General features: G+C 49.2%; 2 protein-coding genes and 1 long non-coding RNA gene across 8 annotated transcripts in view; 1 reads left to right on the top strand and 2 right to left on the bottom strand.

Annotated features, from left to right (window-relative positions):
• The first annotated feature begins 540 nt into the window (after positions 1-540).
• GORASP1 (golgi reassembly stacking protein 1) lies at positions 541-10,015 on the top strand. Of its 6 annotated transcripts, none has more exons than XM_023538284.1 (9): positions 541-701; positions 4,369-4,449; positions 5,038-5,241; positions 6,605-6,691; positions 6,817-6,947; positions 7,211-7,448; positions 8,204-8,354; positions 8,831-8,983; positions 9,225-10,015. In XM_023538284.1, exons 1-9 carry the CDS (start codon positions 639-641, stop codon positions 9,485-9,487), a joined length of 1,371 nt encoding a protein of 456 aa, XP_023394052.1. In that variant the 5' UTR covers positions 541-638; the 3' UTR covers positions 9,488-10,015. The 6 variants fall into 6 exon arrangements, with proteins under 6 accessions (XP_023394052.1, XP_023394097.1, XP_023394029.1 ...); XM_023538329.1 differs by having other exon boundaries at positions 585-603; XM_023538261.1 differs by lacking the exon at positions 541-701 and adding an exon at positions 709-990 and having other exon boundaries at positions 5,038-5,127.
• Positions 10,016-11,240: 1,225 nt separating this feature from the next.
• WDR48 (WD repeat domain 48) overlaps positions 11,241-22,382 on the bottom strand; it is a 43,854-nt gene continuing 32,712 nt past the window's right edge. The window contains exons 15-19 of the mRNA XM_011366737.2: positions 18,761-18,866; positions 17,716-17,803; positions 15,304-15,380; positions 13,771-13,963; positions 11,241-13,259 (exon numbers count right to left, since the gene is read on the bottom strand). Of these exons, the coding sequence (XP_011365039.1) occupies positions 13,164-13,259; positions 13,771-13,963; positions 15,304-15,380; positions 17,716-17,803; positions 18,761-18,866 (560 nt within the window). The 3' untranslated portion in view covers positions 11,241-13,163. The remainder of the gene's footprint in view (positions 13,260-13,770; positions 13,964-15,303; positions 15,381-17,715; positions 17,804-18,760; positions 18,867-22,382) is intronic.
• The window catches only part of LOC111747429, a 3,855-nt gene continuing 345 nt past the window's right edge, over positions 18,873-22,382 (bottom strand). The window contains exons 2-3 of the long non-coding RNA XR_002783531.1: positions 21,497-21,500; positions 18,873-20,661 (exon numbers count right to left, since the gene is read on the bottom strand). This is a non-coding gene — a long non-coding RNA (uncharacterized LOC111747429). The remainder of the gene's footprint in view (positions 20,662-21,496; positions 21,501-22,382) is intronic.

The raw sequence follows: 22,382 nt of genomic DNA, 5'->3' as shown, positions 1-22,382 counted from the left end.
CACCAGCAGGGGAAGGCGAAATGATAGCAAGATGATGGAGATGGGTTTGGGATGCGTTGGTTTAGAGGAGCTCGGGGACAGGACTGGGTAGGGATGCGGACTTGGGGCTTAGGGTGCACAGAAAGCACTAGAGAGGATGCACTCGCTAGAGAGAGTGAGCCGAGAAGGAATCAGGACAGCCTGTAGCGGCCGAGGACAGAGGCGGGTAAAGGGAACATCAGGAGCAGGCAGAGAGGTGGCAGGAGAGCAGCAGGGCGCGGGGGTCACCGGTCCAGGGGCGGAAAGTCCCAAAGGGAGCGGCCGGGCAGCGTCTGGGCCACGCACCATAAGGGAGGAGTCATTGCAGCTCATCTCCGGGCGCTCACCGCTCCAAGACCGGGTCTGGTGGGGCCGCGCGGGGCGGGATTCCCGAGTCAGGGTCCTGGGCACGCCTCTCGCAGCCGGAAGTCGGAGGCGCGCGCGTCCTTGGAGACGGAGCTGCCCGCCGGTTGCTAAGAGCGTCAGAGTCAGGGGCCGGAGTAGCGAGGCGCCCACGTGACAAGGCGCTGGTAATCGAGCGCCGAGAGGGCGAGTCCCTGCTGGCGGCACCGGGTCTGCACGCAGGTTAGGGGCACCGGCGCCGGAGCCGGGCGGTTGCCATGGGCCTGGGCGCCAGCGCCGAGCAGCCCGCGGGCGGCGCCGAGGGCTTCCACCTGCATGGGGTGAGTCGCCCCCGTGGCGCCGGGGACCTTGGCCCGGCGCGCCTGGATGCCTGATCGCCGGCTCGAGGACGGTAGCGGCGGGATCCCGGTCCTGGCGCGACCGCCCCGGTGGAGGGTGTTGCTCCCTTTCCTGGTGGGAGCCGCCCGCGAGAGGCCGCCCCGCGGCACTCCTGGCCCCTGGCCTGTCTGGGGCCGCGGTTGGCCCGGCACCCATCCCAATGCCAGCTGTGCAGGAAACGGGAGCGTTTCCTGGCCGGGTCGGGCCGCCCCGGAATGGCACTTTTCCCGGGTGAGGATTGCACCGGGTCCAGTCGAGACGCATTTGGGCACTTAGGTCACATTTATGATCGCCTGCTGTGTGCCGCGCTTTGTGCTGGGCATGCGGAGAGAGCCGGTAACTCCCAGGCCCCGGCGGTCTTCGCTCTTCGGTCCAGGGGGTCGGGGTAACCAAGTGGACACCAGCTGCGGGGGGCGCATCCCGCCCGTCGTGGGGTCGGAAAGGCTTGCGGGGCCCGAGGACCAGTTAGAACCAGCCAGGGAAAGGGGGAGTGGGAGAAAGCCGCAGAAGGCACGAGGAGAGCATTTGCAGCAGTGGGAGGGTCCGCGGGTGAAACATCGCGGAGAGGCGCTGTAAGGTCGCCGTTGACGTGTCGCTATAAGGAGATCTGGGTGAGCACTCTGGGGAACGTGGAGACGGAGTGGGGTTCCTCGAGTCCAAAGGCGAGGAGAGGGGCCCTCAGCCAGATGGAGATTTGGGGTCAGGAACTGTGCTGCGTAGAGGGGCCGTAACCGAGGTGACAGGCACCGGAGGGTCTCTGGCAGGAGCGCAGCGGGAAATAACCCCTTTCCCCTTGTACAGCGTGGATGGCTGCAGAGAAGGGTGCAAACTTGTCAGTTTTGGTGCCTGGCTATTGCGTAGTCTGTATCGTGATTGGCAGGCCCTGTTATCAGTCACGGGGTGGGGGTGGGGGGCGTTAAAGAAGGGGTTTTCTAAAATAAAAGCCAGGACCCAGAGTTGACAGGATTTGTGCTCGGTGATGAGCTTTCTCTAGCGGACATCATCATGGTGAGGCACCTCAGAAAGGGTGGGACAGTGGAATGCATCCAGCAGGAGGATCTTCCAACAGATTTGATGGTAGGCAAAGGAATTGAGGATATTGGTAAAAGGGAGGGATGGGGTGATGGTGAGAGTGAAGACAGGAAGGGCCTTATTGGGGAGGGACAGAGTGGAGGGGTCCAAAGATGGGAGGTCTTCATTCACAAAAACAGATAGTTTTGAGCTACCTGCTTTGTGGCAGTGAACAGATAAAGCAGTGAACAGAACAGACATCATCCCTGTTCTCGTGGAGCTTATGTTTGGATGCCAGCAGGGAGAGAAGGGAGCCAGACAAGAAATAGAAATATATGGTAGGTGGTGAGGAGTGCTAGGGAGAAAAATAAAGCAGGGTAAGGGGTTACAGAATGAGGCGTGGGTACTGTTTTGGATAGAGGGGTCCAGAAAGGCCTCTGACCAAGTAATGTGTGAACAGACACTTCTGAAGGAAGTAGGGAGTGGAGAATACAGATGCTCAGGGGAGGAGCCTTCCGGGCAGAAGGAGGTCCGGAGGTGGAGGAGGCTGGTGTGCTGGGATGGTGTGGTCTAGGCAAGGAGAGCGGTCAAGGATGAGATCAGGCTGCGCTGGACCTTGCATGTTGTCCTGAAGATTTGGGGTTTTCTTCTGAGATGTGGAGCCATTGGGGAGTTTTGAGTGGAGGTGTGACATAACCTATTTACATTTTTAAAAACTGAAGAACAGGTGTGCTGCCTTCTATAAATATTGGCATTCCCACTGCCTGCCAGGCGCACTGGAGAAGCCCCCGCCTTCAGCGAGCTTGGAGGCAGTGGAGGATTCACCAGAAGTGGCTGTTCCAGGGCAGTGGTTAGGAGCAGGTTACTGAATCACTGAGTCTCTTCCTCCTCTGTAAGTTGAGGTTAGTAAAAGGGTTAAATGATCTAAAGCAGGTGGTGCAGTCCCCTGGCACCCAGCCAACCCTCAGTGACTGTCTGCTGCTGTCATGGTTCATCACATACGGTCCGATGGGGAAGACAGGGGGGACAGTTATGGGCGGTCGGGCTACAGGGCCAGGTGTGATGAGAATGCCCAAGGCAGAGCTGGAGAGAGGGCCCTTGTTGCAGGAGTGGGGGTACAGTCGGGGGTGTCGTGGGCAGCAGCAGCAGAGATTATTTCCCCTCTGGAGTCACAGCAGGTGATGACAAGGCCTTGGGCAAGAGCAGTGAGTACCTGCGAGATGGAGGACAGGGCCACAGGAGAGAGTGGGCAGAGGCCCTGGGTGGGCATGGCCTCAGGAGCAGGGCTGTTCTAGAGGGAGATGGAGAGGCGTAGGAGTAGCCCCGAGCCACTTGGGGAGTACTCCCCAAGCTGTTCTCCATTAATTGCCCTTTGGTTTTCCAAGGCCACTTTGTCCCAGCTTTCCCCTGAAGGGGTCAGGTGGTAGCCGGGCCTCTGAGCAGATACAGTTGTCCTCTGAGCTGGGCTAACTGGGGTTCGAGTGGCTTCTGGGTGTGCTCTCATAGGAAGCCATGGCAGCTCCTAGATGTGGCAAGCAGAGACTCAATTGGTGATGCTGCCAGGAGAGTCTTAATTAATTTCAGGGGCAAATGGGCCTTGATCTGAAAGCTCAGCAGTGAGCACCCCTTCAGCTTGGAGAATCCAGGACTGGAGGGGCTGGTGGATGGCAGAAGCCACAGGGCCTTCTCCTGCAGAAGTGTCCAGAACCTCTGTGCCCTCTGGGCTGGGGCCTGGCTCATGCCTGATCTGCAGAGCGTCTAGTGCTCTGAGCCAAAGGCCTGAGGGTGTGGGGCCCACCTTCAGAATTGGGGCCTGGGGATAAAGGCAGCATTGTTTGAGCAAGGCTCTATAAATAGGGCCTTTGAGATGGATTTCTACCATGGCTGCATGCCCTGGTGGTTGTGCTTTTGGAGACAGCAGGGAGTTCCTAAGTTCAGGGCAGAGCAGAGAGCATCCTTGGGCTCAGAATGGCTCCTGGAGGAGAGGTCCTGCCTGGCAGTAGAGGCTTGATTGCAAGGCAGAGATTCGTCGCTGCTCACGGGGCTCCCTAGCTCAGGCTCCTTCCTGCCTGTGGGGTCTGCTCTCTCCAGCCACGGTTCCTCAGCAGCTGGACTGACCTTCAGTCTGTTGCCACAGGGTCTGGGGCTCACTGGGATCTGGCCACAGGCCGCCTTCCCTGCTGCCTCTTTCTGGACGCAGCCTTGGTTCCATCTATCATACGTCAGGCCCTCCCATCCTGTCCACATCTAAGCCATTCCAGTAAACTCTCCTGGTTTTCCCCATAGGCCTGCCCACCCTGTCTTCATGTGGCCTCCTGGTAGTCCCCAGGGCAGCCCTGGGCTCTTCTGTGAGGGACTTCTGGAAGCATGACCTGTGGTTCATGATCAGGAAAGAACCATTTTCCGAAAGAGGAAAATTTGTGTCCAGGAAGGTAGACAGAGAGGATGGACTTTGACAATGTCCACATGTGGCCTATCCAGAACAGTTCATGCATCCTTGTCGGGACACAGGAGTGGTGATGGCCTCTGAACGTGAGGGCCAATGACTTCTTAGAGGTCACGGGAACTGGCACAGTGACTGGCCTTTGCTGTCGGCAGGTGCAGGAGAACTCCCCAGCCCAGCAGGCGGGCCTGGAGCCCTACTTTGACTTCATCATCACCATCGGGCACTCGAGGCTGGTGAGCTCCCACATCCCGCCTCTGCTTTGCTGTGCGTGCGTGTGTGTGTGTCTATCTGTCTGTCTGTGTGTCCGTGTGTTTCCTTCTGTCCCTTTTTTTCTGCAGGGAGGCCCAGCCCCATCTTTCCTTCTCCCAGGGCTGTACTTAGCCTGACTGGGGGCCGGCCCATGGCTCAGCTCCTGAGCTCTCCAGGGCAGGCTGGAGGCAAATGGACTCTTGGAGGTGGCCACAAGGCTTAAGGAGCTGCCCCTTGGGGCATGAGAAATGTGAGGCCTCTGGACAAGAGGCAGCTCAGGGCGAGTAGCACTGCAGTGCTCTGGAGCCAGGAGGCTCTTTTCTTACTTTGTCATGTTTTCTGGGCCGAGGGAGGCAGGTTTGGCATTGCTTGGGGGTGGTGGGGGGCACCGTAGCTGCAGACCTAGGCCTGGCCTATGCACCTGGGCCCAGCCACTGCCCCAGCTCATCTCGCACCAGGCCCTGCCAGGGTAGCTGGCCACCAAGCCGTTGCCCTATCTCAGACCCAGAATTGTCTGAGGGGCCCGGCTGGGGTTTGGGGGGGTCTTTGGAGTCAGCCTCCTGCCCTTGCAGAACAAGGAGAATGACACACTGAAGGCCCTGCTGAAGGCCAACGTGGAGAAGCCCGTGAAGCTGGAGGTGTTCAACATGAAGACCATGAAGGTGCGCGAGGTGGAGGTGGTACCCAGCAACATGTGGGGCGGCCAGGGCCTGCTGGGCGCCAGTGTGCGCTTCTGCAGCTTCCGCAGGGCCAGCGAACACGTGTGGCATGTGCTGGTGAGTGGGGTGGGGCTGGGCACGACGAAGGTGGGGTGCTGAGTGGGGCATGGGGCTGTGTGGGCAGGGCATGTAGGGGAAGGCAGTGGGGCCATCGTGGGTGTGTGTGTGTGTGTGTGTGCGTGTGTGTGTGTATAGGGGTAACTGGGGGTAGGGGATGGAGTGTGGGCGCAGCTGAGATAGGCCAATAGCCAGTGGGTCTGTCCTAGGACCCCCCGAGGGCAGGATCTGGCCTCACTCGTTCCAGTGTCCTAGAGAGGGCAGCACATCATTGCCTGCACAGTGTGCCCTGCCTCTTGTTAGCCACGTGACTTTGGGCTCTTTGTTATCCTTTATACCACGGTTTCTTAGTTTGAAAGGTAGGGATACCATCTCCTGGCAAGGTGGTTGTACTGCCAGTGTGTTGCTGCTGCTTTTAGGAGAGAGAGAGAGAGGATGAGAGAGAGAGAGCACATGCACACGCGCGTGCGTGTGTTTTCTGGTACATTCTATAAGATGCCAGTATCATGTTTTTTCCTGGCAGGTCCCCTGAGAGCACCTTTGGGCACTGGGCTGGTGTGTGGGATCTGAACTTTAATGAATCTCAGTGACTGAGTTTCATTGTCACAGATGTTGCCGTGTGTCTGTTCACAGACACACATGCACATGTGACATGTACGTCTCCTAATGGTACCCAAGTTCTTAAGAATGCTGGGTCCTGCAGCTTGATGGAAGGAGGGTGCCCTGAGTTGGAAACCGGCTGATTTGGTTTCTGTTGCTCGCTGGCTTCTTGGAGAAGCCTTCTCACCCTTTTCAGCCTGCCTCAGTTTGTCCATGAGTGCAGTGGGGGTGATGGTGCAAACCCCTTTGCATCTCTCTGGGAGATCGGGAGGGTGGAGTTTTCCAAGGGAGAAAGGAATCTTCGTGCCCAGTTCCTCTCACCGCCCTCGCCTCCAGCCCCTACCCAGGGATCTTCGGCCACAAGCCTGCAGCAGCAGCAGCAGCAGCAGCAATGCAATTGGGCACTTATTATGGGCCAGGGTGTGGTTTTCATTCTTTACGTATACTATTTTTAAAATATTCTCAGCAACCCTATGAAGAAGCATTACATAGCCTACTTTTAATTGTGGGGGAACCGAGGCTGGGAGTTAAGTAGTTGTCCGCAGTCACCCAGCTAGCAGTTAGTGGAGTCAAGAGTTGAGCCCAGGTCAGATTCCAGGTCTCAGCGCAGGGAGCCATGCCACGGTGCTGCCCTCTGCTGGGCAGGCTGTGGAACTGGGGAAGAAGGACAAGCGTCCCACTTACTACTACCTGGAGAGGCAGCCCCGCTGTCTTCTCCCCTACCTTCATTAGCAAGGCCGATAGTTTGAGGCTCTTTCCCCAGGATGTGGAGCCCTCTTCGCCTGCCTCCCTCGCCGGCCTGCGCCCCTACACAGACTACGTGGTTGGCTCAGACCAGATCCTCCAGGAGGTGAGGAGCCCGCGGCCCGCCCCTCCCCAGGTCCCCGACGGGGCATGGGGCAAGGAGTGCTGCTTATGAGAAGTACCCGATTCCAGTGCTGGGAGCAGGGCTCAGGCGCTGTGTGTTTGTCATAGTCCGAGGACTTCTTCTCACTCATTGAGTCCCACGAGGGGAAGCCCTTGAAGCTGATGGTGTATAACTCCGAGTCTGACTCCTGCCGGGAGGTGACTGTAACTCCCAACGCAGCCTGGGGTGGAGAGGGCAGGTACTTCCTGGGCGTGGAGGGCTGTAGGGTGGGGACCTGGTGGGGCCCTGGGTAGGCCTGGCCAGTTGGGCATGGACCTCCAGAGTCCCATGGTGGGGGTGGAGGGTTGGTCCGGGTCCCAGGGGTCCTGAAGCCGATCATTGGTCCAGGAGGCACCCTTTCAACCCCCTCACTGCCCTTAGTGGGTGGGGGTGGCAGAGGTAGGAAGAGCTGTGGGACTATGTGGGACAGCTTCTGGATTGAATGTTTCTGGCCTTTGGCAGTCTCGGGTGTGGTATCGGCTACGGGTATCTGCACCGGATCCCAACCCAATCCCCCAGCCACCACAAGAAGCCACCTGGTGCCCTGTCAACTGGTGCCCCGTCACCTGGTACCCCACCACCAGGGGCCCCACCACCTGATACTCTGCCATCTGTTACCCCACCAATTGGACCCACCCCTCAGGACTCTCCTGTCCTTCCTGGCCCACAGATGGGTTCTAGGCAGAGTGACTATATGGAGGTACGTGGGGAGCACCTGCCAGCCGGGGGAAGAGGGGAGCTTCATGTGGGCAGAGGGGCCTGCCAGCTGGGGAGAGAGGACTCTGGAGCCCATAGGAGGCCCATCTGCTTCCGGGATCCAGTAGGGGCAGATGGGCCCATTCTGGGACAGTGAAGCCCACTTGGGTTCTCTTGCCACTTTGGTCTGGAAGTGAAGGTAGCGGTGAGGCATTGGTTGTCACTTTCATTTCATGAGTGGGAAACTGAGGCTCAGAGATGGGTAGAGCCTTGTTCAGTGCCTGAGCCATTGTGGTGAAGTCGGTCCAGGAGCTGGGCATCTAGAACCCTGGGCAAGTTGTCTGGCCAAGTCTGCATGGGAGCGCCGGTCTGGCTGCTTGAGCAGGTCGCCTGAGTGCCTTTGGGCACGGGGCTGGCACCTGGGTCTGTACCCAGGGCACGTGAGGACTGCTCTCCAGGCACACTGGAATTCAAGGAAGGCCTTCTCTTCTTGTGGGTCATTGATGGGGCCTGGCCAGGTGAACACCTGGGATCAGCAGAGTAGGAAGAGTGCTCCCCGTCCGTGTCAGCACTGCAGAGGGGCCAGCCATGCCCCTCCGCATGACTTCACATCACCTGTAGAGGAAGGGGCAGATCGCAAGGCTGTTTGCTCCTACAGGCAGAGCTTCTGGGGCAGGCATGGGCTGGGGGTTAGGTCGAGGTCAGGATGCTGTCCTGACTGCCCTCTCCCTGTTCCCTTTTCTTCCCTGGCTCCCCTAGGCCTTGCTGCAGGCGCCTGGCTGCTCCATGGAGGGACAGCTTCCTGAGCCTGTAAATCCCAGCCACGGTGTGCCTGGCCTTGGGGGACTTCCACATTCCATGGAGACTTCTCTTCAGCCTCCGCCTCCAGTGCAGCGAGTCATGGACCCAGGTAGTGAGCAGGCCCCAGGGGGGAGGCTGAGGAACCTGGCATCCCGGGAGAAGGGAGCCCTAGCCTCAGGGCTGGGCTTTGGTGGCAGTGCCAAAACCGTCCTCAGACCTGCCAACTCTCTTGTCTCATATACACCAAGGTGGTTGCAGGTGACTTGGTCCAGTGTGTGGATGGAAAGACTGCAGTCCAGAGAAGAGAGGTGGCCTGCTCAAGGTCACATAGCAAACTGGGGACAGAGCAGGGCTTGGGCCTTCTGCCACTGCGCTAGTCCCATGATGCCCAATGCCAGGCCCCTTTCTTTCATCAGAAACAGGAAGTGGAGAACCTCTTTGGGGTGGGGGTGGGGGTGGGGGTGGGGGTAGGGGAGCATCACCGCTGGCTGAGATTAGTCTTAGGCTGGGCCAGAGTGAGCCCAGGGTACTGGCCTTTAGCGGGCAGGGTTTTGTGCTGTCAAAGGACTGTGCCCCTTTCCCTAGGCTTCCTGGATGTGTCAGGCATCTCCCTCCTGGACAGCAGCAATGCCAGCGTCTGGCCCAGCCTGCCCTCTTCCACAGAGCTGAGCTCCACAGCTCTCTCCACCTCAGGGCTGGAGGACATCTGCTCCAGCAGCAGTTCTCATGAGCGTGGCGGTGAGTGGCTGGCACCTTCTGAAGCCAGCTGGGAAGGGTTGTCCGTAAGGCTGCCCCCAGTTTCTCAGCTAGGTTAGAGGCTGGCCTTCGGAAGGAATCCAGCCACAGCAAGGCATTGTACACTAGGTTTCCCATCTCCCATCAGCACCTGGGGTGGGATTTGGGGGTCAATGGTGTTAATGTCCTGGGCCACACTGGCCCTGGGTTCTGCAGGCCTCCTCAGCCCCGCCCTGTGTTTCAGGTGAGGCCACGTGGTCTGGATCGGAGTTTGAGGTCTCCTTCCCGGACAGCCCAGGTGCCCAGGCCCAGCCTCTGGACCACCTACCTCAGCTGACCCTTCCCGACAGCCTCACCTCTGCAGCCTCACCGGAAGATGGGCTGTCTGCTGAGCTGCTTGAAGCTCAGGCTGAAGAGGAGCCGGCAAGCACAGAGTGTTCAGATTTGGGGGCAGAGGCTGAGGCTGAGGGTGCAGCCAGCCAGGCCCAGCTCTCTACCCCTGAATAACACCCTGGGCTGTGACGAGGCCCCTGATGGCACTTCATGAGGCCCATATGTGGGGAGACTACTCAGGCCACACTATGGGGCCCAGCCCAGTGTGTTCAGCTTCCTAGGCTGCGGTTCCGAGTGACATGCAGGGACTTCTGCTGGCCAGGGGCTTTCGTGTCCACTCAAGACCTTACTGGTCTCCAAGAGATGACCTCCCAGCATTAATTCTGCATGATGGTCCTGGCTTTGGGGAATTGGGCACTTGTAGGGGGCTGGGAGTAGCACCCCAGATTGTCTGGCAGGAGCTAGGGTAGGGAAGGCTGCTTTGCTGCTTGTGTAGGGGCGTGGGCCACGGGGAAGGGCATCTTTTGGCCGTGTACCCTTAGGTCCAGTGCCTGCTCTTGCTTGGCCACTGTGGCTTCCCAGGAGGCAGCAGGGTCCAGACACGATCAGGTGTGATGATGAGGTGAGGAAGGGGTTGGTGTGGGATGTCTGATTGCTTTGATTCTTCCTGCACAACTCAGCCAGCCCTGTCTGTACTAGAAGGCACCCCCACTCAGCCAGCCCTGTCTGTACTAGAAGGCACCCCCATGCTCTGGGGACCCCTGAATCCCCAATTATTCTCTCTTCTGTCATGTGCCCTCATCCATGTGCTACACTGCACAGTTGGCTTAGGCTGACAGGCCAGTCACAGTTGGAGGCGCAGTGAACGTGACTACGTTCCCTTGAGAAGGACTGGAAATCAGGCCCTTCAGCAGACTCACCTGTGCTTGGACCACGATGTTCCTTCCCCAGGGCCTGTACCCTACAGACCTGGTATCCCCAGTGGTGACTCCTGTCAGCTCCCAAACTTATACAAGTCTTTTCTAAATATACAAGGCATCCGGCCAGCTCCACTGGTAAATAAGTAAGTTACAAATTTAAGATCACCAACCTGAGCAAACTCCCAAAGCCAGTCTTGACTGGATCTGTCTACACACAGCCCCCACCACAAAGGGGAATGAGGGGCCTGGACAAGAGGGGGCAAGGCCTGGCTTCCTATACTATTTCTTTCCTATAGTATTGCGGGAGGGGGCTGTTCCTCCCACCACCAGGTACCTTGGGAGGCAAAGGCTAGGTTGGTTCTTCTGCTCTGCCCAGTTCCTACGGGAAGAGAAAGGCTCCACCCAGGGACAGCCCTTTGTCACCTGAAGTCCTGTCTTGGCTAGTCCCTCACCTTCCCACACTCCTTGCTGATGACCATTAAAGCTGCCTCTGGTCTTCTAGCCTCTGTCCAGATAAAGTCCCTCCTTTGCTGCTTGATTTGTAGCGTCTGCACTCACAAGGAAATGAGAGCTCTGTTAGGCCCGTAGGACAAGGACTGTCTGCTCTGGGGGACACAGACCAAGTTTATGGAGGGCGGGCCCCAAATCAGCAAACACTGAGTTTCTAGCACTGTGACTGCATTTAAAACAAGCCTTGTCAAGCCCATCAGAGTGGCTGATAAGCCTCCAAGGCAGGGAGGCCTCATGCCCAAAGCCAGTGCTGGAGCCTGGTGTCCCGTCCTCCGGTCCTCCGGAATCCAGGAAGTTACGCAGCTTCCCTTGACCTGAGGTCACCCTCACCCAAGGTTCTGGTTCTTCCTCACTTTCATACTCCCCTCCCTAAATTGCAGGATAAAATAAATATCAGTGCTAATAATTTCCAGGGTAAACACGAAACCAGAGGTTTCTTAATTTCTCTGTAATTTGCTATGAAGGAAAATGACAAGTGAAAAAAATAAACTTCAAAATATTTTAACTAAAGCCTTTATTCTGTACAACTGTGAAATACAGATTTTTACCCTTTTGGCATTGCAGACTGTCAAACTTTCTGGACATGATTACTGGTTTAACTGGAAGGAAAAAAAGTACAACCATGCTGGGGCTCAGATCTATGACAGAAAGGGAGCACAGCCACCCTGAGGCTCCGCACCTGGGGCGAAATGGCCCAGCAAAACTCATTCCTTTAGCCCTAGGGCCCCTCATGCAAACACAACTGAGGGCTGGTAAATGAGGTTTCTTCTTTTTTTTTTTTGACATTAATTCACAACTATTGCTAAAAAATGTGCACCAAAAGCGCACTATTGTATCCAACAGATATAAAGGATTTTTTAAAAAAGAAGCCGGCTGCTGTCTGCGCAGGGGAGAAAGACTCGGTGGAAACGTGGCATGTCTTCGCTCACTTCTTCAAAGAGCCAGAGGCAATGACTTGTCCACTTTCCAAAGGAGGCTGACTAGCAGTGAGGGAACCCTGTCTACAGCTGTGCGGATCAGAATAGCTCAAACAGTAAGGTCTGGACCCAGGCCCATCAGCTGCCTCCAGCTGAACCTGTGAAGATGCAGAAAAGAAAAAATCCTCCCCACGCCCTCCCCAGTCCCTGCTGTTGTGGGGACAGGCCACACACAAGCTGGGGAGGCAACTGGACTGGAATAAACTGCCCTCTGAAGGCACTTGTGCTTCTGGCTTCATACAGGAGGCTTGTCTCATGTAGTTTGATGGGGCGGACCATTGTTCTAGTCTGAATACAAATGACCTTGGGGAGAATCCAAAGAGTGTTTTTCTGCCAAAAGTTGAAGTGTTTATCTCCAATAAGTTATATTCTGTACAGGATCCAAATGAGTCTATGAAAACTTTAGATTGTTAGAAAGAACAGTGAAAAGAAATCTGGATATAGGTTCAACAACAAAAACCTGCATATAAAACTCTGGAAAAACAAAAATGTATACTTCCAGGATATGAATACTGAATTAACTCACTGACACCCTTTCACTCTGACACCATAAATTTTAGGTAGCATTTAAATGAAGTTGAAATTTCATCATGGTCTTAAGTGTTGATGGTATCATGCTGCTCACCTAGAGCAAGAACCTGTGGTGTCTCCTGGCTTTACCTGTAAATAAAACAACATAGAGGAGGAAGGAGTAGAACAGCCATGTCTTGATGTGGCTGCCACACAGTCCGGGGTGCTGAGGGGCACGGGCATCACTGGGCACGGGTGGGCGTATCCTGGTCTGGCAGTCCAAGTGCTATGATCCAGCCCCTGAATTTCAAAAGATCTTCCTACAAGAACACATCTGAGATGCAACATTAAAAACAAACCCAACAACAATCATTTATTATGAAATGAGCTGGCTCTCGAATTGTGCAACAAGAAGTTCTTATTAAAAATAACTGTCTTAAATGGTGAAAACAATTTTTTTTTTTAATGACAAACCTGGAAAAAGCTTTCATGGGTACTGCATGAATGGAATGTACTCTCTTAGAAAAGCTACAGAGCGTGTGGGTTTGAAGTTGAAGTTGAAACACAGTGACAGATGTGGCTCTACCAATGTGTCTCTAACAAGTGCTAACAAAGATAAGGTCCTTTGAAATAAAAGGAGGAAGCCACGTGTGCGCTGGCCTGTCATCAGTTCTCTGTACATCTCACAAGACATAGTCTGCTGGGGGCTCTTCTGCTCTCACTCTGCCTCCCTGGGGACAGCTTAATCTACACGAGGAGACTGGTTTCTATATTACATCTCGATTAGTCACTTCAACTGAAAAAGAATCTCGGTCCACACCAAATTGGCCGGTAGAAGTCGCTTCCGCTGGGGCTCAGTGGGCTTCCTAGGACTACTCTTGGGGCCACAGAGGAAGGTCAGTAAATGAATACCCAGGAGCGTCTGCCCACCCTTCACGTGGACTTCTGCCGGTAATGGAGAGTGAGGTCACCACCGCTCTTCCATATGAAGTGTTTCACTGTTCGAAGGTCCATATTTGGATCCAAAACCTGAATAGCAAAAAATGAGTAATAAAAAACTGTCAGAGCCTCTAATATTTAAGACTTTTACTGTTAACTCAAGGACTCTCATCAGGTGACCCAGCTTGTCCTCTCCTTCCCCAAACCCGGTGGGCTGCTCTTGCTGCCACAGCTGCCATGCATGCAGGCACAAAGCCAGGCACAGTGAGATGTGCAGCTTGTGTGGCTGGGCCAGAAACACCACCTTCAGCCATTCCTCTGCAGAAAGGCCTTGAGTGCGCCTTGATTTAAAACAGCTCCACCTACCGCCACTCAAATCCTAAACTAACATTATGGATACTGCCCTGCAAATCGAGATGGTCCCGTGTCTTTCTCTGTTAGGGGCCTCAATAATTGGGCTTCTGCAGTGTTCCTAGGAGTCTCTGTCAAAGCAGAAGCCCCCCAAAGGCAACAGACTCAGGAACCAGAACTGTACCACATTATGTGACTTTCTGAGCACCAGCACTGGAAAAGTGGGACTGTGGTTGGCAAGTCCACTTACCTGGTCCTGGCACAAAAGTTCAATTTTCTCCTCTGCTAACACGGCAATATCCTCCTCTTTTTCCTGTTCTCCTGGTTTTTCATTATTAGAAGAGCTAGTGGTTTGAGACTCATTATCCAAGTTGATGATTTTCTCATAAACATGTTCCATTACTTTCCGGACTTGGAGCATGTCACTAGCAGAAAGTCTATCTCTGTGAAAAGCAAGGGCAGATTGTGACCTCAGGAAATCACTGGATAGTCTCTCTTCCACATTCTTTGGTGTTAACGTTTGATAATTATGAAAACATACCACAGAAACATAAACCAAAAAAAGTTTTTAGTCATTGCCTTAATCCATTTCTAGGATTGCCAATTGATTTTCTATAGTGTTTTTTTAAGGCACAGATTATGTGCAACTGAGATTTAATACATGTTCTTAAAACTTACATATACTTAAAGAATAATAGCCTTCTGGGTTTTATTTCCTTAAAGATTTTCCCAGAGCAGCATGGGCAAACTAAATGCTCCTGGAAGGGAAGGCAGTCCCCACGGCTCACCAGGCTCTGATGCTCCCGGTGCTCATTTCTCTTAGGGCCGTCTCCTCCCTACAGCCGAGACCCTGAGTCTCAACCTCCTGCATGAACTCCAGACTCACGAACCCAACAGCTGGCTGGGTATCTCTAGCTGGATGTACAACAGGTACTCAAACGCTCCATGTCCGAAACTACATTCATCAACCTCCTCACCCCCAAACCTATTTCTATATTTCTGATATCACTTAATAATGGTCAAACCAAGTAGCTTGGGCTCAAACTCTGAAAGCCACCTTGACCTTAGGATCATCAAATCTAGTGGAAGTGATATCTAGGATGTGCGTGCGTGTGTGCGTGCGTGCGTGCGTGTGTGTGTGTGTGTGTAAGTAGGTGGGTGGGAGGGTAGGCAGAGGTATAGATGAGGCAAAATGTTTAGCCATGTGCTGAAAATTACTGAAGCTGTTTGATGGGATGATGGGGGTTCATTCTCCTATTCTCTTTTTTGTATCTGTTTAGAAATTTCCCTAACAAAATGTTTTTAAAGTCTTGTTGACTTTATTTGCTAAGATATACATCAATGAAACCTCTTAATTTCTTCTCTGACTTCCCTCCTAGTATCTTCCCACCAACTCTACATCTTGTGTTGAAGATACATAAGTCTTTGCTAATTTTCAACATGTGTATGCTCTCACTTCCACATCCCTGATCAAATCATTTCCTGGACCTGGAATATCTCTCTTTTGAAGTTCTATCCATCCTTACATGTCCAGCTCAAATTCCATGTCCTTCGAGAAGCCTTTCTGGAGAGCTCCAGCCAAAAATCCATGTCTTAGTTATTTGTGAACATCTGTAGCTTACCACAGTAGCTACTTGGTAAATGGTTAAATTGTATTAACTTTCAATATTATAAAACTAGCTTTATATCTAGTATTTGCTTCTTCTGCTATAAAAGCAATCATAAAGAATAAAAAAACTCTCTAGTAATAGATTAAAGCATCAAAAACACTACATTTACTTACTTTTTTAAGGTTTTCGCTCCTGAAGATGCATGAGGTTGGAGGTAGAAAGGAATTTTGTTGAATTTAGGCATATTTTTCTGAAATATTAAAAGTAAAAAAAGGTATAATAGTTTTTATTAGCTGATAAATTAGAACGATATCAACAGGAAAACATTATTTACAAATTATTTTACAATTAAAAATCATTTTCTATGAAAGTTATAGTAAGCTATCAAATTATCTAAGTCAGCCTTAGACAAAATATATCAGAAAAGTATAACATTTAGTTTTGTAATGAAAGATAACATGTAACATCAGTGGCAATATGAATTTGCAAGTATGGCTCTTTTCAAATTACAATTCGAGGTATTAAAGGGAAACATTTTCTTTTAATTACTTAAGCCATATAAACCCAAATCTCAATTCTACATTAAAATATCAGGGCTGATACCTAAAGCCCCAAACAAAAAATTAAGTGCCTTAAGAGAAACCCAAAATATTCACCTTTGAGCAAAACCATACACTCTATGCTGGTGAGGGCCCTCATCCAACTGAAAGGCCAATCGGGTCCTCCCACTTTCTTTCCCTCTGACATTAGAGTGAGGTCTGAGGTTTTAAACAAGAGTAGAGACTTCAGCCAACCCCCTAGATGTCTACTGTGAAGTAAACCACATACTTAGATGAAGAATAAAATTAACTGGTTATTTTTTTCTCTGGGTATTAATCCCCTCCGAGCCTCCATGTCATATCCTGTCTGGATGTCTCCTCCCAGAATAAGCCACAGGCCTAAAGTCAGCAATGCATCCCAGGTGAGTTTCATACTCAAAGGAAGTAGTGGTTTATGGGGAGCTCAGACTTATAGAAGACCACAGACTATCCATCAGGTGTCACACTGGCTTTAAGTTCTTGGAGGTATTATATGTGGGAGAGAAAACAAATTTTCTGAAGGTTCTAGAGATTAAATCTCTTTTCATCATATGGCTTTAGGAATATACAAAATAGGTCAACGGCACATAAGAGCATCTAGAAACAGACCCAAGTATATACAGGAATTTAGTATATGATAAGGACAGTATTTCAAATTAGTAGAAAAGGACTGATTGGTTATTAAAAAATTGTGTTGGTGCACTGGCTATCCATTTGTAAAAAGTAAGCATCCAACTTCATACCAAACAGAAGAAGTTCTAATAGATTAAAGATCTAGACATAAACAATTATCATAAACATACTAGGAGAGAATACAGGAGGACACTTTTGCTACTTTGGAGTAGAAAATACCTAAGCAAGATGTGAAATTCAGAGCCATAAAGATTTTGTCTAATTATATAAAAATTAAAACTTTTTGCCTGACAAAGATACCATAAACAAAGTAAAAAGTCAATTGAGAGGCACAAATAATAGTCAAAGAATTAATATTCAATATGAATAACTCCTACAAATAAGACAGACAAACAGCCCAAAAGAGAAATGAGTAAAAAATACAAACTGGCAATTCACAGAAATACAAATGGCCACTATGAAAAGATGCTTAATCTCACTACATTTAAAAAAATATATTATATTGAAACAATGAAATAATAGTTGTCTATCTTTTTAGCAAAGATTAAAAGTATCTAGTGTTGGTGAGGGTGTGGGGAAATGGGCCCTCATATCCTGTTGGTGAGAGTGTGAGTGTAAACAGCCTTTGTGCAGGGCAATTTGGCAATAACTATCGAATTTAAAATGTGCATACCCTTTGATCCAGCAATTCCACTTCTAGGAATTTATCCTAAAACGTACACAAAGATATATGTACAAGGATGTTCACTGAAGCATTATTTGTAATAGAAAACATTGGAAACAACATAAATGTCCATTAATAGGGAACAGATTAAATAAACAATGTATGTGTATACAATGGAATATTATATAGTCTTTAAAAAGGGAGTGATCCATATGTAGAAACATGAAAAAGTGTTCAAGATATATTTTTAAGTGAAAAAAAAAAAACCAAAACAAAAAAACCCTAGTTGCAGAACAGTATGTACAATAGTTCTTGTGCAAAATGAACTATATGAACACATGTATACACACACAGATAATATATGCTTAGGTACTGAAGGCTATGCACTAAACTATTAAGTTATTACCTCGGGAGAAGGATAGGGAGTGAGTGGAAGAGAAAGTGTGATTGAGAAAAGGATAAGAGTTTCGCTTTATTTTCTTTAATAAGCATATATTATTTTTATAATTAAAAACCAACAAAGATGTAAACAAATAAATAATTATCAATTCTACTTCTGCAGCTTTGGAACTTCATGGAAGCAGAAGAGTATTCCACTTGGTAGTCTAGTTTTTATTAAAGTTTAAGATTATATAGTCTAAAGCAGTTCTTAATTTCCTTCATGATTTGGAAAAAAGTAAGAGGGCAAAGTGGGAGTGGAGGACACTTACATCCACAGTGATGTCAATTACCCATTGTGGCACCGTCTCATTAAGAAGCATCGACTCAGTCTCCCCTCCGGAATCTCGGCAGAGCAGCCTAAACACAGCCATCAGATATAAGGGATGCAATAAGCACAGGTGACAAAACCACCGTTACAAACATTAGATGGAGGGGCCCTTACAGAGTTCCTTTAGGATAACCCTGACTTAGCTGAGGAAGTAAAGTGCAGCCAGGCAAAACAGCTCACTCAGCTAAGAGAGCAGGCCCTAAAATTCAGGCCCCCAGCTTCCGAGGCCAGGTGTCCACCCTCTGAGTCCTCGGGTGATGAAAGGAAACCTGGGTGTCGCCAAAGCACTTGAGAAAGGCCCCCGGGCAGCACTCCTGTGCAAGGCATGGGCCTCCAAACACACCGGGGTCAGGCTACTTTTGGCAACCACACTCTCAGGAAACCACCACGAAGGAAGAGAAATCTGTGCTCAAGGCCGGACAAACATTCTTCTTACCCCTGGCCCTACCAAAGAGCCCAGTGAGCTCTCCCCGTGATGCCGCCAGGGCCTTGCTGGCAGTGTGGGGTAAAGCTGGTCTAGCTCTTTCCCGCAGGGCCTCACGAGGACTGCCTTGTGCAACAGATCGGGCCACTGCTGGCACGACCCTTCCCAGGAGCGGCCCGGTCCATCTTCCCTGACTCAGCCTGAGGGAAGTTACCTACTTTGATGCTGTCCCAAGGGCGGGAATTTCTGGTGATATCATGTTCCCTGACCCCGGCACTCAAGCTGGCTGAGTCAGAGGAAGTGAGACTTTCCTGCGAAAACCTAGAGAAGCTGCCTTGAAGCAACGTATTGACCTCATTTTAACACCAGAGGCTCAGCTTTCAACTAGAATGTGGTCTAACAGCATTAGATACTTAACTATTTCATGGAGATGGAAAAGCTTCCAAAACCCTGACACCCCCAGAAGTTAATAATAAACAATTTATAACATCTGTTTGAATCAATACTTCTTAGCAAACGGGACGCATTCTCAGGCAGGGCCTCCAGCCCTCCTCAGTCATACCTGAACAGTGTGCGGCCTCCAGCTTCACCGAAGATCACAGGGGTGTGAGGGGGCACTTGAAAATATCCATTTCCCTTTTGGACTCGGTTCTCCTGCTCCCCATTTACTAGAAAAAGATGCAGATGGTGTCAGATGCAGCGTTAGTGCTAAGAACACAGATTCTGAACATTTTGTTTACACAGCCTTCAAACACTGTAAGATTTTTAAACTTAAACATCTTTTTAAGTCAGCCAGAGTCAGAAATAAAGGCAAAAAAACAGACCAAAGTTAAATTCCTAACAAGAAGAAATATAGCAACTTCTGATGTACCTCACGAAAAATGACTGCATTTTAGAGGATTTTAATAGAAGAGATTAATGTTTGAGATTTGAAACAAACACATAACCATCTACTTGAGCCACAAGGAAGTCTAGGACAGCCTGTTCATAAATGACAATCTGCTTTTTCTTTAGAACACCAAGCTCAAAAAATTTCTTGGGCCAGAAAAAAGAATTTATATTTAATGGCAGCCATAACTAATGGCAGAGGTATCAGTGAAAAATGAAATCCTCAAAGAGGTCATAATTGTTTTTATTGTTCTCGGCAGATTTCATTTCACTGTTTTCTTTGTAATCTTCTGACCCAAGTGCAGTTGCCCCACCTCCCCATAAACACTTCCCTTTGAATGTGGAAGCAACCTCACCCTCTGATAACCACAGCACTATCAGAACCTCCCTCGTGGCATCCAGCACTGGTCTCTGATCATGGAACGCTTTAAGTGGCTCTCTGCCCTACCAGAATGTCAGTCTGAAGGACAGGGTCCATAGACATTTATCTTCATTACCCCCAACCACAACTCACTACGGGCCTCCGAATACTTGAGCTGCTTAAAGTATAATCTAAACAACTCCTGAGTACCCACTGAGCATGGAGCAGGTACAGATTACCAGACAGGTGGAACGTGCAGTGTCCTGAGCTCTGGCTGGGGAGCTGGGTGGGCCCTGCCCTACTTCCACTATGGCAGTTTGATTTTAAGGATGATTTGGGGTTTCCTGTCACTTCTTCCATATTCCCCCAAACATAGCCTGAAGCCAAAGGGGTGCTGGCTATACCACTGTTTCTTGATTACTTAATCTTTATCATCTTTTTGGGCCTCTGAGGGCATCCTGTCTAACTGCCATGTTAGAGATACAGAAGGACAAACCAAGAACAGGAAATGATATGCCCATAGCTACATGGCTGATAAATGGCAGAGCCCACACCAGAACCTAGCTTTCTCAACCTCCTGTGGAGAGATCTTTCTCTGGCTCGCAGTCCACTATACAATGCTGATGGGGAGCAAAGTGGGCCAGGTGACATAAAAGAAAGGCCACATGGGTGGGGTCAGTGCTCTTTCTCTGATAGGGACAACAGAAGACTGGCTTTCAGAGAAGTGTGCCGCCCTTGCAAGAGAGATTTAAACCCTTGTCACTGCTGAACACCAGAAGCAATCTTCAGCAGAATCTTCGGAGAATTCACTTTTCAGTAGAGTAAGCCCTCAGTAGGTAGGACACAGTAGGACATAGGTTACACATGACCTGGCAAATTTTAAGGTTTTGTTTTCCCTTCTTTAGTCAAAATGAGCCGAACTCAGACATTTAAAACACGTCTTCCTCTGCTGCCCAGAGAGAGCTGTACCCGCTACCTATGGCACGCACAGCTTTTGAATGCTGTTTATGACATTAATTCTTTATACATACTTGTTCACTCTGACACTTCTGAGTTGGAATTTAATTTTTTGAAACATTCAGAGCCAAGACCAGGTAGATCTTCAGACTCAGTAACCTCAACATCTCACGCCAACATGAAATATGGCTAGACAAGGACAAACCTGGCTTTCTGATGCAACTAATTAGCTAGCTTTGGCAGTAAGCCCAGCAGGTCTACAGATACTCTGAGAAGTATCTTTGGAATATACCTGCTAGGCTACCTCCTTTTAAGGACAAAGGTCATTTTAACCATACTGGGTTTATTCTATCTATCTAGAGCAGTCTCACTGATTGAAAGCTCCTTGAAAACTCAGTTAAGACTGGATGGATGTTTACTTTGGGCTGTAGAAAGGAGGCAATGAATTGGGCACACTACAAATATTCTGTTGCAATTTAGCAAATACTTAAAATATTTCTTAAAATAACCAGTTGAAGTTTCTTTAACTTCTGAGTAATTTTTAATCAATTATCCTGATATAAAAGCACCAACCATGGTTTACTTCATTTTCTTCTTCATCCATTGGATTCACATGTGTTCTAGGCCAATATTCTAGCAGTGCCTGGAGTAAAAGTCCTCCTAAGTTCACTACAAAAAAAGTTATTAAAAAGGAATGGAAAATAGTTAGTAATTTTCACCTGAAAATAGAGAAAAATTATAAGTTCTCACATATTCTGATGTTAAATTCTTAACCCAATGCCAGTGATGCTTAAAAAATCAGATTTCGCCAAGTCTATTAAAACTTTATCTTATAATGTTTAAAGCAGTGATAACATGGAACAAACAGATATCCTATCTGGTTTAGATATAGCCATTCTTTAAAAACAGAGGAACCACAAACAGGAGCTGCATTCTTGAAAGGGCTGTTTTCATATGAAGTCACTAAAACTATATCTGTCTGTATTAGGTAATTCTACATGCTACATTCTTAGGAGAACACTGACCAAAAATACTGACAAAACATAACAGAATCATAATAAAGATGAGCACATAGCAAAAAACAGCACAGACCCACCTTCTCTTTTGCAAGGAAGAAGAGAAGGAAGGACACAAACTCACGTTTTGGATCTGACCCATCAGGGCTGCTGAAACCAGCATCTTTTGCAGAAACCCAAGCAGCAAAACAGTCACTCTCATCCAAAGTGATAGTCAACATCTGTCAAAAAAAAAAAAAAAAAAAAGATGGTGGCATTCCATTCGAATATATTCTTCAGCTAAGTCTAAACCTTTATTTATTTGTGCTATTTAACTAAGGTGCTAAGCCAAAGGTTCAGAATCAAAATGTATTTCGTGGGATTCAATGCAACCACAATTTACTGGGATACCAAAAGGCATTTAAACTGCATTTTACAAGTATTAACATGAAAAAATTTTTTCCTTTCACACTTAAAAACACAGGACTCTAACTAGTAATACTTAATTTTGACCCACATTAGAAATTTTCAACTATCCCAAATGGCACAAATATCAATTGCTAACTTACCCCTGTTTTTAAGTCTACTGAGAACCAATTTGGCACATACACCATCTTAAATCTTTTTTTAATTTCATCTTCAAAATCCACTTTGCCAAGATCTTCAACTTTACATGCCTATACATCAAAAAGAAAGTATAATAATTATCAATATTAAGTAGCAAATTAATTTGATTCTGACTTAGCTATTCAAAATTTTACCCATTTTCACATTTGTCTAAATGAGTCTAAAATACATTTCAGAAAGAATGTGGTCAAATATTTTCATCTCAAAGCCTTTACCTTTAAGTAACTACTAAAAATTTTAATGAAAAAACCCACAAAATATTCTTTTTGGAAACTGTAATTTAATTTTGCTGATACTGATACACTATCCACTTACCTGGAAGCAATGTCAAATAAAGCAAAAAAAAAAAAAAAAAA

The sequence above is a fragment of the Pteropus vampyrus genome, unplaced genomic scaffold (assembly GCF_000151845.1).
Source record: "Pteropus vampyrus isolate Shadow unplaced genomic scaffold, Pvam_2.0 Scaffold1, whole genome shotgun sequence".
Lineage (NCBI taxonomy): Eukaryota > Metazoa > Chordata > Mammalia > Chiroptera > Pteropodidae > Pteropus > Pteropus vampyrus.
Note: the sequence above shows the minus strand (reverse complement) of the source record. Positions and strands in the feature narration are given on the sequence as shown.